This window comes from Thunnus thynnus, chromosome 23, assembly GCF_963924715.1.
Source record: "Thunnus thynnus chromosome 23, fThuThy2.1, whole genome shotgun sequence".
NCBI lineage: Eukaryota > Metazoa > Chordata > Actinopteri > Scombriformes > Scombridae > Thunnus > Thunnus thynnus.
The window spans coordinates 15,456,102-15,470,737 of record NC_089539.1 but is presented as its reverse complement, the minus strand read 5'-3'; the positions used below and the strand labels follow the sequence as shown (position 1 = coordinate 15,470,737).

At 40.5% G+C, this 14,636-nt stretch overlaps 2 protein-coding genes across 4 annotated transcripts in view; both read left to right on the top strand.

Moving 5' to 3' along the window:
- The window catches only part of atp2b1a (ATPase plasma membrane Ca2+ transporting 1a), a 42,946-nt gene extending 36,171 nt beyond the window's left edge, over positions 1–6,775 (top strand). The window contains exons 21-22 of one of the 3 annotated variants that reach the window (XM_067582250.1): positions 467–556; positions 3,374–6,775. In XM_067582250.1, the coding sequence (XP_067438351.1) occupies positions 467–556; positions 3,374–3,751 (468 nt within the window). In that variant the 3' untranslated portion in view covers positions 3,752–6,775. Of the gene's footprint in view, positions 1–466; positions 648–3,373 lie in introns of all 3 variants that reach the window. The other 2 variants (XM_067582252.1, XM_067582251.1) reach the window with 2 other exon arrangements.
- Positions 6,776–8,054: 1,279 nt separating this feature from the next.
- Positions 8,055–14,622, top strand: mest (mesoderm specific transcript). The gene is made up of 12 exons (XM_067582261.1): positions 8,055–8,205; positions 8,575–8,801; positions 10,147–10,226; positions 10,334–10,411; positions 10,565–10,701; positions 10,825–10,883; positions 11,416–11,456; positions 11,583–11,653; positions 11,736–11,837; positions 11,941–12,017; positions 12,591–12,654; positions 13,975–14,622. The coding sequence occupies exons 2-12, from the start codon at positions 8,648–8,650 to the stop codon at positions 14,090–14,092; spliced, it is 981 nt and encodes a 326-aa protein (XP_067438362.1). The 5' UTR covers positions 8,055–8,205; positions 8,575–8,647; the 3' UTR covers positions 14,093–14,622.
- The last annotated feature ends 14 nt before the right edge of the window (positions 14,623–14,636 follow it).

The window sequence follows — 14,636 nt, the reverse complement described above, 5'->3', positions numbered from 1 at the left end:
AAAGGCCCTTTCTCTAATTGTTCTGTTCCGCTTCTGAGCTAAAGCAGGTTCCTATGCCTATTTCTGACTTGATCTGAACCTGTCTGCTAAAACACAAGTAGTTTGAAGGTACTGATGAGAAGCAAATGAACTGGATTGGATGGAGAGCACGTAGAACAGCTGAATGTTGAAAGAATATTGGCATGGCTCTAGCTGGAAGTATGGACGGATTGTGCAGAGAAAAGAGTGAAAGTGAGGTCAGATTTTGGCGTCAGAGCTCCCTCCGATCAGTGCCTTGAAACCCAACTATCCCCTTTTTTCCTCTCTCTTTTTAACTATAATGCCTAAAATCCTATTTCCAAGTGACATTTTTTCTATGGTTACTGGTGCCTTTTCTTTATTTTTTCTCTCTTTTCTCTCTCCTCTGGCTGTGTTGTGTTTTATTTCCTCTGGGCTTTCTCCTGTCACGCTGTCTGATTCTTTGCAGATGGATGTAGTGAGTGCGTTCCAGAGTGGAACTTCCTTTCAGGGGGCTCTAAGGCGGCAGGCCTCCAACTCCAGCCAACAACAGCACGATGTAACCAATGTTTCTAGCCCTACACATGTAGCCTTTTCTACTACTACCACTACTGCCACTGCCGCCAACACCGCTTCTGCCACTGTGGGGTGTGAGTGCGTGTTCTCCTCTAGTGCATGAGACTTTTTATTTCTTCTGTTCTTCTAACATCTTCCTCCTCCACTCTCTTCTCACCTAACGTTGACACTTTTACTCTCTCATGCTTCTCCTAATGTTCCCCCTGTTTTCTTCAAAAAAAAAAAAAAAAAAAAAGAGAGAAAAAAAAAAACCACATCTTCCATATTGCTTCGATAACACTGCTGTGTATATATATATATATATGTACCCTGTAACCAGGTCGCTTCTAGCGTCAAGGTGTTTTCTCTGTGTCATCATGTTTTTCTGTTCTGCTTCTGCTTTGGTCTCACACATGGAAAGGTTTTACTGTTATCTTGGGGGGGATGATGTGCATTTACTATTTGACAGAAAAAGTTATATTCTGGATTGACAGTCACCAGGTTTGTCTGCAGCTGCCTCAGTCTGCTCTGTGCCCCCTGTAGCACTCATGGGTCTGTGTCGCAGCTCTCTAGTCCCTAGTCGGGTAAATGTTTTGAGTATATGCCCATGATCACGGTCTAAAACGATAGAGACAAACCTTGACATGGACCTCTATGAGAAAATCTATCAAAGTGTCAGTGGATGTCCTGTCAGTCGGTGCTTAAATAATGACCTTTTCTTCTTCAGCTGTGGCTGTTCGTGACCTCTGGGAGTTTGCCGGTGAATTACTGCGGAGAAGAGGAAGTGTTAAGAGGGAGGAAAGGGCTCCAGTGACACCCTATATCAGATAATGAGCTGCATTTCCATAGGAGAGTTTGTTTGTGTGTTTGGATGCAAGATTATGCAGTTTTGGAAGATAACTGTGGAGATCCCACTATCAAATGAACTGTAACGACTCGAGGACGAGGGCCTTTCCTCTTGACCGTGCCCTTAAAAGGAGCGTGTGCCTGTTGACAATGACTCCTTTTCTCTTTCAGATCTTCCCAGACAGACCATCTGACCAGCAGTGGAGTTTTAAATGTCTAACAGATGTCACGAAAAAGAGCTTAATGGAATAAATTACTGTACTCCTGAATGTAAACATGTGGGACTTTCCCAGAGTGATGCAGAATGACACATTCACAACAGATCCAGTGTTTTTTTTTTTTTCTTGGTTTATAATACAACTTTTGAGTTGTTTTTTTTAAAAAATGATGCAATGCTACAGTATTATACAGGTCTGCTGTAGGTGGGGTACCTTGAAACATCTCGGATCCAAAGTTAACAGGCTTCCCTACTTAACTCTGAACTTTTCCTTTCAGGTGCTCTTGTGGAAAAAAAAAAAAAAAAAGCAGGAACAACTTTTTCTTGACTCTGTCTCTCTCTCTCCATGTGAATACTTGTTTGTTGGCAGAATGTGTCCACCTACAGTTGGCAAAATGACCCGAAAAGAACGAATACCACTGACTCCCCACATATTCTTCTTTAGATTCTGTGAAATGTGTCATGGGCTATACTCAAAGGTTTACTACCATTGAACACAAGGTAGCGCCGCGCTCTGCATGGGTTCAAAGTCTCTGGTCTCGTTTGTGAGTTTTTTCTCTTTGTGCTGTTGTTTGGATACGTTATACCAGCTTGTAGACATGCTTGGCTGCCGCAGCTTCTTTGTTTTTACTCCACAAACATATGCTATAACTGACCACCCCGTTCCCCTCTATCTGTCTCTTTCTTTCTTTCTTTTTCCTCTCTTTTCTGTCTTTCTCTTTCTTCTTCTGTCTTACTGTCTGTTCTTTTTTCCTCTGTCTCTTTCTTATTCTCTCTCTCTCTCTGTCTGTCTCTTCACTCTTTCCTAAGCATGTCCAACAACAGTAAACTCTTGTGTCAAGCCTCTGTCCCCTTTTTTTCTCTTTGGATGTGTTCTTGTCTAAAGAACAGCATTCCTCTTGTCTCTTGGTTCCCTTTTTTTGCATTTTGATTAATCAGACACAGAACATTACCAAGTGTTTTTCGTGAAATACTACCACTGTACTCACAAACACACACACACACACACACACACTGTATTGGGTTTGACACTGGTTTGTGCCCTCAATTTACCACTTTAAATACTAGTTTTTCTACAATCACAGAGTGTTTGGTCAGTGGAAAGGTTTGTCTACTGGTTTCAATCTCTCAGAAACACTTTGAATTTTAGGGTTTTAAACCAATCTGCACAGGCTTACAGTCCAGTCTGTCACCACACCGACCAGAATCTTATCTCTATCTTATATATCTTATTTGTGCGTTAGCCCAATGGATAGACCTTTAAATTCAGGCTATGTTTTGATTTTTTTTTTATTATTATTCTGTACTGTAGAACAAATATACTCACTCTACAATACAGACTTGGAGGGAAAAAAAGAAACGACACACAGAAACAGAAGAATAATTCCTGCTCCCATGTATATACATTTAAAAACTGGCTTAGTGTGAACGTTTGCGGAGGTTTACGTACTGCTGATGTAATGCACCCAGTGTAGATGAGCGGTAAGGATGACTTCAACAAGCAACGAGTTATAATTTACTACCAGATATAACCGCATATCTGCACGTGTTTCGAGAGTTTTCCCCCCTCACTGATTAAAATTTTTGTTTTGAAGCCCCTAAAACTCACCAATTATTGACCCAATAAAACCTGCGCCCTCCGGTTTTTTTTATCTGAGGTGTTCTCCAAGTGTTAAAATACAAAACACGCAGATATCATTTCCATACGTGACTAAACATGTGCCTTTCCCGTTCCCTGTCCCTTCTCCCTCCCTCCAGATCCGGGTGGTGAATGCATTCCGCAGCTCCATCTCCCTCTATGAGGGGCTGGAGAAACCTGAGTCGCGAACATCGATCCACAACTTCATGACCCACCCAGAATTTCGGATAGAGGACTCTGAGCCCCATATCCCCCTCATAGACGACACCGACGCAGAGGACGACGCTCCCACCAAGCGCAATTCCGCCAGCCCCCGCAACGCCACGCCCACGCCGCCCTCGCCCGCCACGGCCGCCCCGACCACGCCGGTCTCTCCCTCACCAAACCAGAACAATAATGCTGTGGAGAGCAGTAACCACCTCCTCCCAGAGGGCACCAAATCAGGAACCCCATCGGCCCCGGGGAGCCCCCTACACAGCCTGGAGACCTCCCTTTGATCTGACCCCCCCCCCCCTCACCCCGCCCTCCACGCCCACTCCCTCCACGCCGCACGTTACCACCAGTTTTCTACCCGCCACCAAGGAGCTCAACTCAGATAAAAGAAGGAACACTTGGAGAGGAAGGGCTTAGAGGGAGAACGGAGTCTTCTGTGAGCTTAGCTTGGGCTGGACTAAAAGAACAGCAAACATTCAGAGGAATGTACGGCTTGGTGTGGATGCTTTGGTCTTCTTTATTTTTGGTTCTTATTAATACCCCGCTGCAACACAAGGACTCTGTCTCCACCCCCTCCCCCCTACCTACCCCCCTTGGTAACTTTTGTTTTTCTCGGTAAACAAGGGGTGATTATAAACTCAGATTGAAAGTGACCTGTTTTTATTATTCTATTATTATTATTATTTTAATTGAGAAGGGGAGGTCCTCCTCCTGGCTTGAAGATCGTCTGTAAGAATTATGAAAGAACCTTTTAGCTTCTCTTTTATCTGAATGGTGTTGTATATTTATCTCTTTGGCCCTTGCTCATTCAAATCTTTATTTCTGCTCCATTGGCTGTTAATATTTTGAGTTATTTATGTTTTTGGAAAAAGCAGGTCTGTTTACAAAGTTTGTAGATACTTTTTTTCTGTTTGTAGGCAAAAGAGCTTCCTGATGTATGATGCAGAAAACTGGGACAGAATAAAAAATGAATGAGAGGATTATTTCAGATACTGCTGTATTTTCAGGAAAAAAAGGGTGTTTTTATATTGAAACTTAACTATTTTTGCCTGCAAGTTTTATTTGTTATATATTTGTAGATAAATATAGAAACTTCTAGCCAAACCGATAAACACTAAGGCTTGTATAGAAAAGAGGTCCACTGCGCGAGGTGTTTTTCACAGGAGAGGGGGACGGGAAAGACAATTCGGGCCTCTGTCCACTAACATTGCTATAAATATTTACTTCTTCCATTTCTTGATAGTTTTCATGTGCACAAAACCTTCTGGACTTCTGGATTCTCTTTTCATTCATTATGTTGTGTTCAAGGATTTCCACATGTTGAAAGGTTCACTCATTAAAGGGAGTTTAGAGTATATCTGGGCCCGTATTTAGCAAGCATCTCAGAATCACTCCTAGAATCGCGCTGAACGTTTTGACAAGGGAAAAAAAAAAAAAAGTCTTACCTCAGAGTCGGACATGGGGTGCTTTTGAAGTCACCTTCAGCAGGAAGTACAAGTTTTAGATTTGTGGCTTTACGACACTTGGGATCTGTTTTAATGAAAACGTCTTCTTGTGGTTGTTATTAGTTAGAGCACATTCGGAAGAGGGTGATAGAGATCATTTGATGCAGGAATAAGAAACTAGCTTCACTTGTGGGTGTATGACAAGCTAATTTATGCATGTTGAGGCTAAAAATTTGTTTTTGCCAAAACTCATAAAAGCACTAAAAATGACTTGCACACAAATTACAATTCACCTGCTCTTTTTTTTTTTCTTTTTTTTTTTTTTTACTACCACTTGAGTTCAAATAAGCGCTGTATTGTGAGCTATTCAGCCAGTGCGCCTATTTATTTTTTAATCAGAAGTTCATATAATAGACTAAACATGAATGTGCCTTGGCTACAGTAATAATTTAGACGATGCTTTCTCCCGTCATTTGCCACCTCCTGGGAACTCCTTACAGATAAAACACTGTTACTCCTACAGCTAAAAGTAGGAAAAATTATGCCTCATTCTTAAAATTCTCAGCCACTTAGGACTAATTTCCTCCCTATGGATGCTTGATAAATATGGACCCTGGTCATCCTTTTTTTTAAAAAAAAAAAATTGGTGCATTTTGTTTCTATTTTTGTTTTTCTCAGCAAAACATCAGCCCCTGCTTATGTACAATATCGACATTTGTTTACTCAGGCATAGAAAAAGTATTTAATTTAAAGGGAGTCTATAAAGAAAGAACCTTTTAACTTCAAACTTTGTGTATTTAGGTAGAGTAAAACATTGTCTTGGTCAAAAGCAAGTGAATTATTTTCATATTTTCATTCAGTCTTTAAGATCATGCTTTAGAAAAACTTCATTTCACTCCTCCGAGTTCTGGTTTGTTGACATTTTAAGAATCAAAAAAACCGTGGAGAAAAAAAAAAAAAAGGCTTATTTTTTCTTCGACCCTGTCCATAAGTCTCCTTTCACCATGAATAAATGTTGCTGCAGTTGATTTGTTTGTAAAATATTTTTGACACCTGATGTACTGGAAACGCTAAAGAATTGGACATGTGCATTTTTCAAGAATAAAGACTAGGCATACACTGGTATCTATCTGCACAGGGTACTTTATTTCATAGCGTTCCTTGGGGAAAATAATTTTGATACAAATCACAAAAAAAAAAATTTACCTTTGTATTTTTATGACAATAACTGATGATACCTTTCATCATACTAAACCAATTTTGGATGATTTGACACCAATCACGTTATATGGGGAGGGTTTTGGCCACTAAAATGTGTGTTGTTCTGGAATATTCATCTCAGGGTGCAAATGGTGTGAAAGAGAACAGGCCTCTTTTTAGTTTGTGTATTACCACACTTAATTAAATGTTTGGATCGGTGCTTGTCAATCACACAGGATGACCCGGGCAGCAGGCTGCAGATTGTTCCTGCAGCTTTCTGGCCGTCTTCACCTGAAGGGCCGTGGACAGGGGGGAAATGGAGTGGAAATGTTAAATCACAACGTTCTCTGAGGAAATAAGTTTGTTTTCCAAGTTTTACAGATGACAAAATAGCAGCTAGGATTGCATACAAACTGAGAAATTGAAAAGACAAGCAGAATCCATATGAGGAGTTTGTTCTGTAGCTTCTTCCTGTAATGGGAACGAATGTTTTTCCATCTGTTTTATGGATTATTATTTTTTTATCTTTTAACATTTGGAAATAAAAGTTCTTCATGTCTGTTTATCTTGAGCATTTTAAATGGATATCGTGATTGGATTTACATTTGAAACTTGTCGAGTAATGTGTATGGTTTTTAAAAATAAAAAATGTATTTAGCCTAACTGCAGGGCCATGTTCTTTATTTATCATGCAGTACTTATGCGATGTAGTTACTGAATGCATTCAGATGTGAACACTGCAGAGTGCAAATCATACATCTTGGTCCTGCTGGGTGCAGGTGATTTTTTTTTCACAAGAAAGCAGCTTTTCTGCATAACAGTGCAATTGCCAAATGCAATGCAACCGTTAGATTACACCCAATAAACAGAGTAGCCAAAGCTAGTACTTTTAATTACATTATAAATACTTGCACAATACCCTGCAGTCTATTTTTCTGTTTCGTCAAGTAGTTTTAAAAATGTCTTGTTGGGAAACAATGACTTTGTGGGCGATTGGCCAATACCAATAATGTATCATGACAAGGTGAATTTGTTGTCTATCAGGCTGAGACAGATGACAGTTCAAAATCCATGCAGGTTGGCAGTGAGTATTGCACAATGGACGCTTTGTTGGGAGCCTTTGGCACAGTTGTCTCTCATCCACAAGGTCATGTCTTTCTGCTTTTGCGCAGTGGTGAAGCAGGTGTAACTTTGGGACATCATGTTTACAATATCCAGCAATAGGACAACAATTTTAATGCTTCTTTTGCAACGTATGTCTTTGAATAGACATATGTTGCAACATATCTTGTGTTAACAAAGGTTGTTTACATCTTGTTGCTTTTTGGCACAAACATGAATTTTAACAACTGCAACAATTCACTTGTTGCCAAGAACCTGAGCTGCGTCCTACTGTGAGTGATGTAATCAGGGCAGGGCTGCAACTAACTGTTATCATTTTCATGACCAATTTATGAATTCTTGGGTCTATAGATCAGAAAATTGTGAAAAATACTAATCACATTGTGAATTCAATTTTGCCTAATACAATATGGGACTGACTGGTAGACTGGAGCCAGTGAGTTTTCTTCCATTTATTTTTTAAAAAATGAATAATCAATCACTAAACTTGTGGCCAAATCATTTTCTGTCGATCAACTAATTGATTAATTGAATAATAATCTCAGTTTTTCTGTATACCTCATAAAAGATAACATGCCATTGCACATCCAGACCAGCAGGGGGCGACAGACTTCTCTGCGGGACTCCTCTTTGAGCCCTTTAAACCTGGAAATTTATCAAAGATTGTCTATAAATAAGATGAGTCACTCGGTCTTTGCGTCCTGACGGATGACAATAACCACAACCAACAACACTGTCAACATTTTGTCAGTCAATTTTAATAAAGTGGACCTCAGCTTTAACACTTAATTTCGTACGATCAAATTCGATAATCGTTTGCGGGACGCGGGAGCGGGACAGAGTGAGACGTCTTCGCTTTTCGTCTCCTCTCTGCGAACCGTTGTTTCTTTCCGCCCCGCAGGAATTTATCCTGCAGTAATGGAGCCGAAACACAGGGCGAAGGTCTGCAAGTGACAGGTCGTGACATTTCTGTGAGTACCAGTCTGCTACTGTGTCAGCTTAATAAAATAAACATAACCTAGAATGAGCACAGAGGAGGTTTGGAGTTGTGTTTGGCTCCCGTGAGTTGGTCGTTTTCTGTTGAAACCGACCGTGTTAGCTAACTTGCTGTAACGTTAAATCTTTCAATTGAGTGACAGTAATCTTAACCGTCTACGGCGGCTTTTTTATCAGGTGTTTACTGTCAGAAAACACCTCACAGATGCACAATTAATTATCGTGGTCTATAAAATTAAATTACAGTCTACTGTGTAGGTGCGGAGACAGAGAGAGACGCTTCCACCTCACCTGTAGGGAGTGAAATTAACTTAAAACATTTTCTAATATTATTCCTCCTGGAGGTCCCTGCACACTGTTGCATGACTCCGGATCTCACAGAGGCGGGAATGCGACTCCCCCACCGCTGAGCTCAAGATGAAAGAGTGGTGGATTCATGTGGGCTTGATCTGCATCCCGCTGGTAGCCGTCTACCTGCACATCCCGCCCCCTCAGCTGTCCCCTGCCCTGCAGAAGTGGCACAACGCCGGGGAAGTCTTCCACTTCAGAGGCAGGAAAATCTTCTACAGAGGTAACAGTGTCTCCCAGCCGCAATAATAGTGTTACAGTGCCTCCATTGTGTTGTTATGGCATGTACTTGTGAACAGGAATGTGAATGTGTTATCAATTTATCTATAAATATCTTTCAGTATAGGAATAATTTTTTATTTATGCTTTATTATAAGATAGTGATACATCACCAGAGGCTGAGGTAACGTCCTCAAATTGCTTGTTTTGTCTGACTACCCAAAGATATTCAGTTTAGAATAAACTGTCTCATCACAAGGTCCATTTAGTAGATGTTCTGGAGCTCTCAGTCATATCACGTGATCTTCATCAGCCATTGAAATTAGCCCAGTTGTCATGATATTGTTGATGCACTTTAAGAACTTCTCATCAGCTTTGGCTAAAAAATTAATACACATAATGAAGATCATGTGATATGATCGACAGCTCAGGAACCGCTTCTAAATGGACCCTGTGTGTGATGCTTTTGTCTTCTGCTGCATAAAGGGTCAAAAATTATATTTGATGGGTTATATTTGAAGGAAGACATTCAGTTTACAGTCATAAAAAATAGAGAAAAGCAGCAAATTGTTACTTTTGAACAGCTAAAACTAGTGATTGTTTCACATTTTTACTTGATAAATGACTCAAGGGAATTTATTTATTATTAAAAGTGTTATTGTTTAGGCACTAATTGTGACAGTCATACATAGTAATAATAATTATTTTTCTAGCACCATGATATCCTTATACACCTTTTATCACTAATTCCCGCATACTAATACAGGTACAACAATCATAAATGTGTCTCTCAAAAGCTGCATCAATCTTTTTTTTTTTTATTATTATTTTATCATATGACTACTTGTACGTGAAAAATTTCACTCAGTGACAAACTCACAGAAAATTCATCGCCCAACTCTGTAGTTTCCCTCGTCTCGATAGAGCTTCATCATATCTTTCTGCTCATTTTTTTGTTTTTCCTGGTTCAACCTAACTGCTCTCCTAAGTGTCACTTGCAGCCACAGCAGGCAGCTGTTTTCAGTTAAAAACCATTGCACATGACCTTCCCAGCATCAAATGGTAGACAGTGTTAATGAAAAGCTGGTGAACAGAGAGGAGCATTTAACAACTAAAGAGCCAGATTTTTCCCTCAGGAGTTGGTGGAGACCAAAAAAAAAAACCCCATCCATTAACTTCCATTAAAAGCTAATGTGGCAAATAGACAAAAGTAATAGAGGCAATTGTTAGCTAACAGCTTGCGTTGTATTTACAGCCTGTCCCAGATGCCCCAAAGTGGCCAAAATCATTCATTGCAGGATGCCTGATCATCATTTACTGTGTGTGTTGCCATTCTCTCCTCAAACCAGACTCCTATGGTGCTTTGGGAAGCTCAGATGTCATCATTTTGCTCCACGGCTTCCCCACCTCAAGCTACGACTGGAACAAGGTAATCACTGCATACGCTCAGTCGCTCAACAATACACCAAAACACAGTTGAGAAATGTAGTCTTTTTGTTTCTGCCGAAGATAAACTGTGTGTTTTTGTTCTAACAGATCTGGGAGCCACTCACTCAGCGCTTCCATCGAGTCATTGCACTGGACTTCCTGGGTTTTGGCTTCAGTGACAAGCCAGTGAGTAACAAATGTGTCAATTTAAATGTTGAATTCTGTTGTTTTTACAGACTAATATATATATAATAGTTTTATTTTCCGCGTGATGCTCTGCTTCCACACTTTTTCTGCACGTACCCATAATTCATTTTCTCCCATGTCTGAACACCCTAGCGACCCCACAGGTACTCCATCTTCGAGCAGGCCAGCGTGGTGGAGGCCCTGGTGGCTCACTTGGGTCTGAGCAACCAGCGAGTCAATCTGGTCTCTCATGACTACGGAGATACCGTGGCGCTGGAGCTGCTCTACAGGTGTGTGTGCAGCAGTGTATTTACGCAAATTGTCCAAAAAAAAGAGTTGATTAGTGAAAAACCGCTAACCATCACTGTGTGTGCGTGTGTTGTTTTTTGTTCTCTGTTCTGCTGCCAAACCAGGAGTGACCAGAATCGCACAGGTCACCTGACCTTCAACAGCCTGTGTCTCTCTAACGGAGGTACAGTTTCTGACAAAGATCTTTATTCTTACTCCTTTCCTGAATCAGGGTTTCCATTAAAGTGTTGGGGGTTTTTTTGCACATCAGACTGAAACATTTTCAGTCAAAAGGAATATTTGGTTCCTGTTTTATCAAGTTAAGTTCTCTTGTTACTTACATGAAGCAAAGCAGCTTTCTGTGCTGTTTCTTGTGCTATGAAGTGTCAGTAAAGCATTCAAATATAGCTAAAACAAGTCGAGTCATTGACAGAAAATGTATCAATGTATCAACAACACTTTTGATTAATCATTTAAGTTATGTAATGAGCAAAACTGGCAGATAAATAGTTCCAGCTTCTAAAATGTGAGGATTTGCTGCTTTTCTGTTTTTTTTTGTTTTTTTTATCAGTGTAAATCGAATACCTTTGTTTTTTTATGACAAAATATGCCATTTGAAGATGTAACCTTAGTTGCAGACCTACACTGACATATTTGACTCGAGTCTGATTTCACTTGAAGGCTTCACAAAGTGCTGACACTTAAATTTCCAACAGGATTATTCCCAGAAACACACTACCCACGGCTGCTGCAGACAGTGAGTCACCTTTGTTTTTACTGCAACTCACTCTACATCTGATGAGATTGAACTAGAAGTTGGTTTTACATGCTCAGCTTCATGCAGTATGTTCTCACTGATATGTTTTTGTTTTGTCTCCAAAAGCTTCTCAAGGACTCCGGTTTTCTGGCTCTAGTTCTCACACGTCTCACCAACTATATGATCTTCCAGAAGGGGTAAAGAGTTTTGTTCCAACGTTAGAGATCCAAATGTATGTATGTAAGTATATAAAGTTATACACTTTGTTGTTTTCTGTAGGATCGGGGAAGTTTTCGGTCCGTACACGCAGCCCTCAGACGCTGAGTTCTGGGACATGTGGACGGGTTTACGCTTCAACGACGGCAACCTCGTCATGGACAGGTGTGTGTTTGTGTGCTCACTATGTGTTCAAGTAGTCTTAATTATCTTTACCGCTCTTCCTTTTTCCGTTTACGTCCAATTCTGTCCTCTCCCTCTCTCTCAGTATTCTGCAGTACATCAACCAGAGATTTCAACACAGAGAGCGATGGGTGGGCGCGCTCACTTCCACCTTCATCCCACGTGAGTGCATCAGACGTTGTGATGTGCGTGTAAAGAAATCAAGAGTGTGAGAGCGCTCTCGTTGAGGCCGCACGCTTCCTTAAGGTGTATTAACCCAGCAGCCTCGGCCAGAGAGCCGCTGATGCTAAGCTGCTTATAGTCTGTGAGGAGCAGCCTCGTAGTCCATCTGTGATCCGGAGCTCAGGATGGGGGGGGTGGGGGTAGGGATGTGTGTGTGTGTGTGTGTGTGTGTGTGTGTGTGTGTGTGTGTGTGTGTGTGTGTGTGTGTGTGTGTGTGTGTGCTACTGACACATACTTCATCTGAAATACAGCAGAAAGGTATTAGCCAGAATTGCGCTGAGCCAGTTTATTCTGAATCAGTAAGTAAAGGGACTGATTAAAGGGTCAGGCTGTTTAAAAAAAAAAAAATGCAGTTTATGATCCTATAAATTATTCTTTCCATTCATTTATCTTCTAATTTTGAAACGAGTCGTCCAAACATAAGAATTCCCTTGTGTATCACTCCTCCACCCCTCAGTGTTCTTCCCCTCCACCTTTCCTCTCTGACTCCTTTCATCCCTCCTTATCTTTCAGTGCACATGATCTACGGACCCCTGGACCCAGTTAACCCCCATCCCCAGTTCATCCGTCGTTACCAGTGAGTGCCCCGCCCTCCGATTCTTAAACCCTGTTCAGATTATCTCTAATACAGGTCTTCCTTCAACTCACTCAGTGAATGCGAACGAGGACAAATTGCAACAAAAGGGGGAAAAGGGTCGTTTTACTGATCATCTGAACTGATCATTTTCTACTCTACATGTGATTTGAGCCCAACAATACTAACTAACTCATTGTTTGCCTATGAAATTGTGAATTGTTTTTTTTTGGGGGGGGGGGAATGTAGGTTCAAATCCTGACCAGGGCTACACTGAGTTGTGAAAATAGGAGGAAGTGAAGCAAAAATTTGCTCAAAAGTTGTTTTTTTTTCACCAAAAAAAAAAACAACCTTGTTTCACACTCCTCTCAGTGTTTTCATTTCTCATGGACACTTTATCTACTGTGCACTTTGTTTTGGAATCTCGTTCACTTTGAGGATTTTTGTGATACCGTCTTGCACACAGACGTGGGAATCTCATTTGGTTTTTTTTTGTTCATCTTCAGGGTCTCAGCTCAGTCTGTTCACCATGTTTACTCAGTCTCACACACAGTTGGGAATCTCATTCATCTTTTTAACTGCTGTGGTTCCTCAGTCTCACACACAGAGTTGGGAATCTCATTGATTTGTTCATTTTCAGAGTCCCTCCTCAGGGACTGTCTTGAGCCAGCAACCTCATGCATGAAAGGCACAGATCTTTCCATTTCACCACCATCTTTCACACTAGTCTCCGCTCCTCTTTGTTCTCATGAATGCAAACAGCAAAAGTGGTTACAGGTTGGATTTGAACCAGGAACCTTCAGAAGACTGTGCCAGCAACATTCCCTCTACACCACAAAGGAAACACTACTGTGAGGACAACTCATCGTTGTCTCATAGATCTTGTGGTGAAAAACATGCAGTTCGGATTAGTTTTCTGCTTATTGATGAATATAAATGCTATCGCCTCACCATCTTCACTCAAAAATAGTTTTCTCTAATTTTCTTACCACCACAATAAAATGTTGGTACCATTTCAAGTCATGTAACATCATCTTTAAAGTATTATTTGAGAATTTTTTTTGGAACCTTTTTAGTAGAGAGATGACAGAAAATTAGGGAGGAGAGAAAGAAAAGAAAGCTGTGCAACAAAGGTCAGAAGTTGGATTTGAACCAAGAACTCTGTGTTTCATGGTCAGGGTCTTAAACCCCTCAGCCACCAGCATGATCAACATATCATTCCTAATCTTTGTCACTTCCCTGATATGACTTGTGGTCCAAACACTCCACAAAGCTTTTGTTCCTTTTGTGCATAATAATCTTGTTTATCTCTTACTCCTGCAGGCAGCTAGTCCAGAGGTCAACGTTCACCATTTTGGACGAACACATCAGTCACTATCCTCAGCTGGAAGATCCCACCGGCTTCCTCAATGCATATTTCAACTTTATTCACTCTTTCTGAAGGGGTACAACGTACCAAATGTCCATGTTTCAGAGTGAACTTAGAGCCTATAAAAGTTGTCTGAAATATATTTGTGTTGCAAAAGAACCAAAGTTAAAAATATGCACATATGGAGCAATGATTTTCCCTGATGATTGTGACCAGAAGCTAATTTACCAGCAACACTCATGACATGTAAATCACTGCAGTGGAAGACATAAAATGTGAGCTAGAAACCACGTTATTAATTGTACTTAATGCAACTGACTAATCTGATGGTGACAGTGTTAATTTAGGAATCCTAAAAAGGAAGCATGATACTGTAATTTTGGTTGTGTGATCATTGAACATATCTGTGGGACACTGTTTTGATTCCCTCAATTTTTTTTTCTTGGTTTCTTGGAGTCCTGCTCAAAAAGGAATCTGTAATCAGCTGCATTCTGAATGAATTTTGATATGATTTTCTACATTTCTCTTGATGTCAATTGAAAACATTAAATGTCAACTTTTCTTCAAATAAAACTAGTTTTGTAAAAAAAAAAAAAAAAAAAGTTTCTTAAATTGA

What these genes read in the sequence shown, in the direction of transcription:
- mest (XM_067582261.1), top strand. Translation starts at nt 8,648, where the DNA reads ATGAAAGAGTGGTGGATTCATGTGGGCTTGATCTGCATCCCGCTGGTA. An exon ending in GCGCTGGAGCTGCTCTACAG is followed by an intron (nt 10,702 to 10,824) that starts GTGTGTGTGCAG and finishes CTGCCAAACCAG; the next exon opens with GAGTGACCAGAATCGCACAG. An exon ending in CAGTTCATCCGTCGTTACCA is followed by an intron (nt 12,655 to 13,974) that starts GTGAGTGCCCCG and finishes TTACTCCTGCAG; the next exon opens with GCAGCTAGTCCAGAGGTCAA.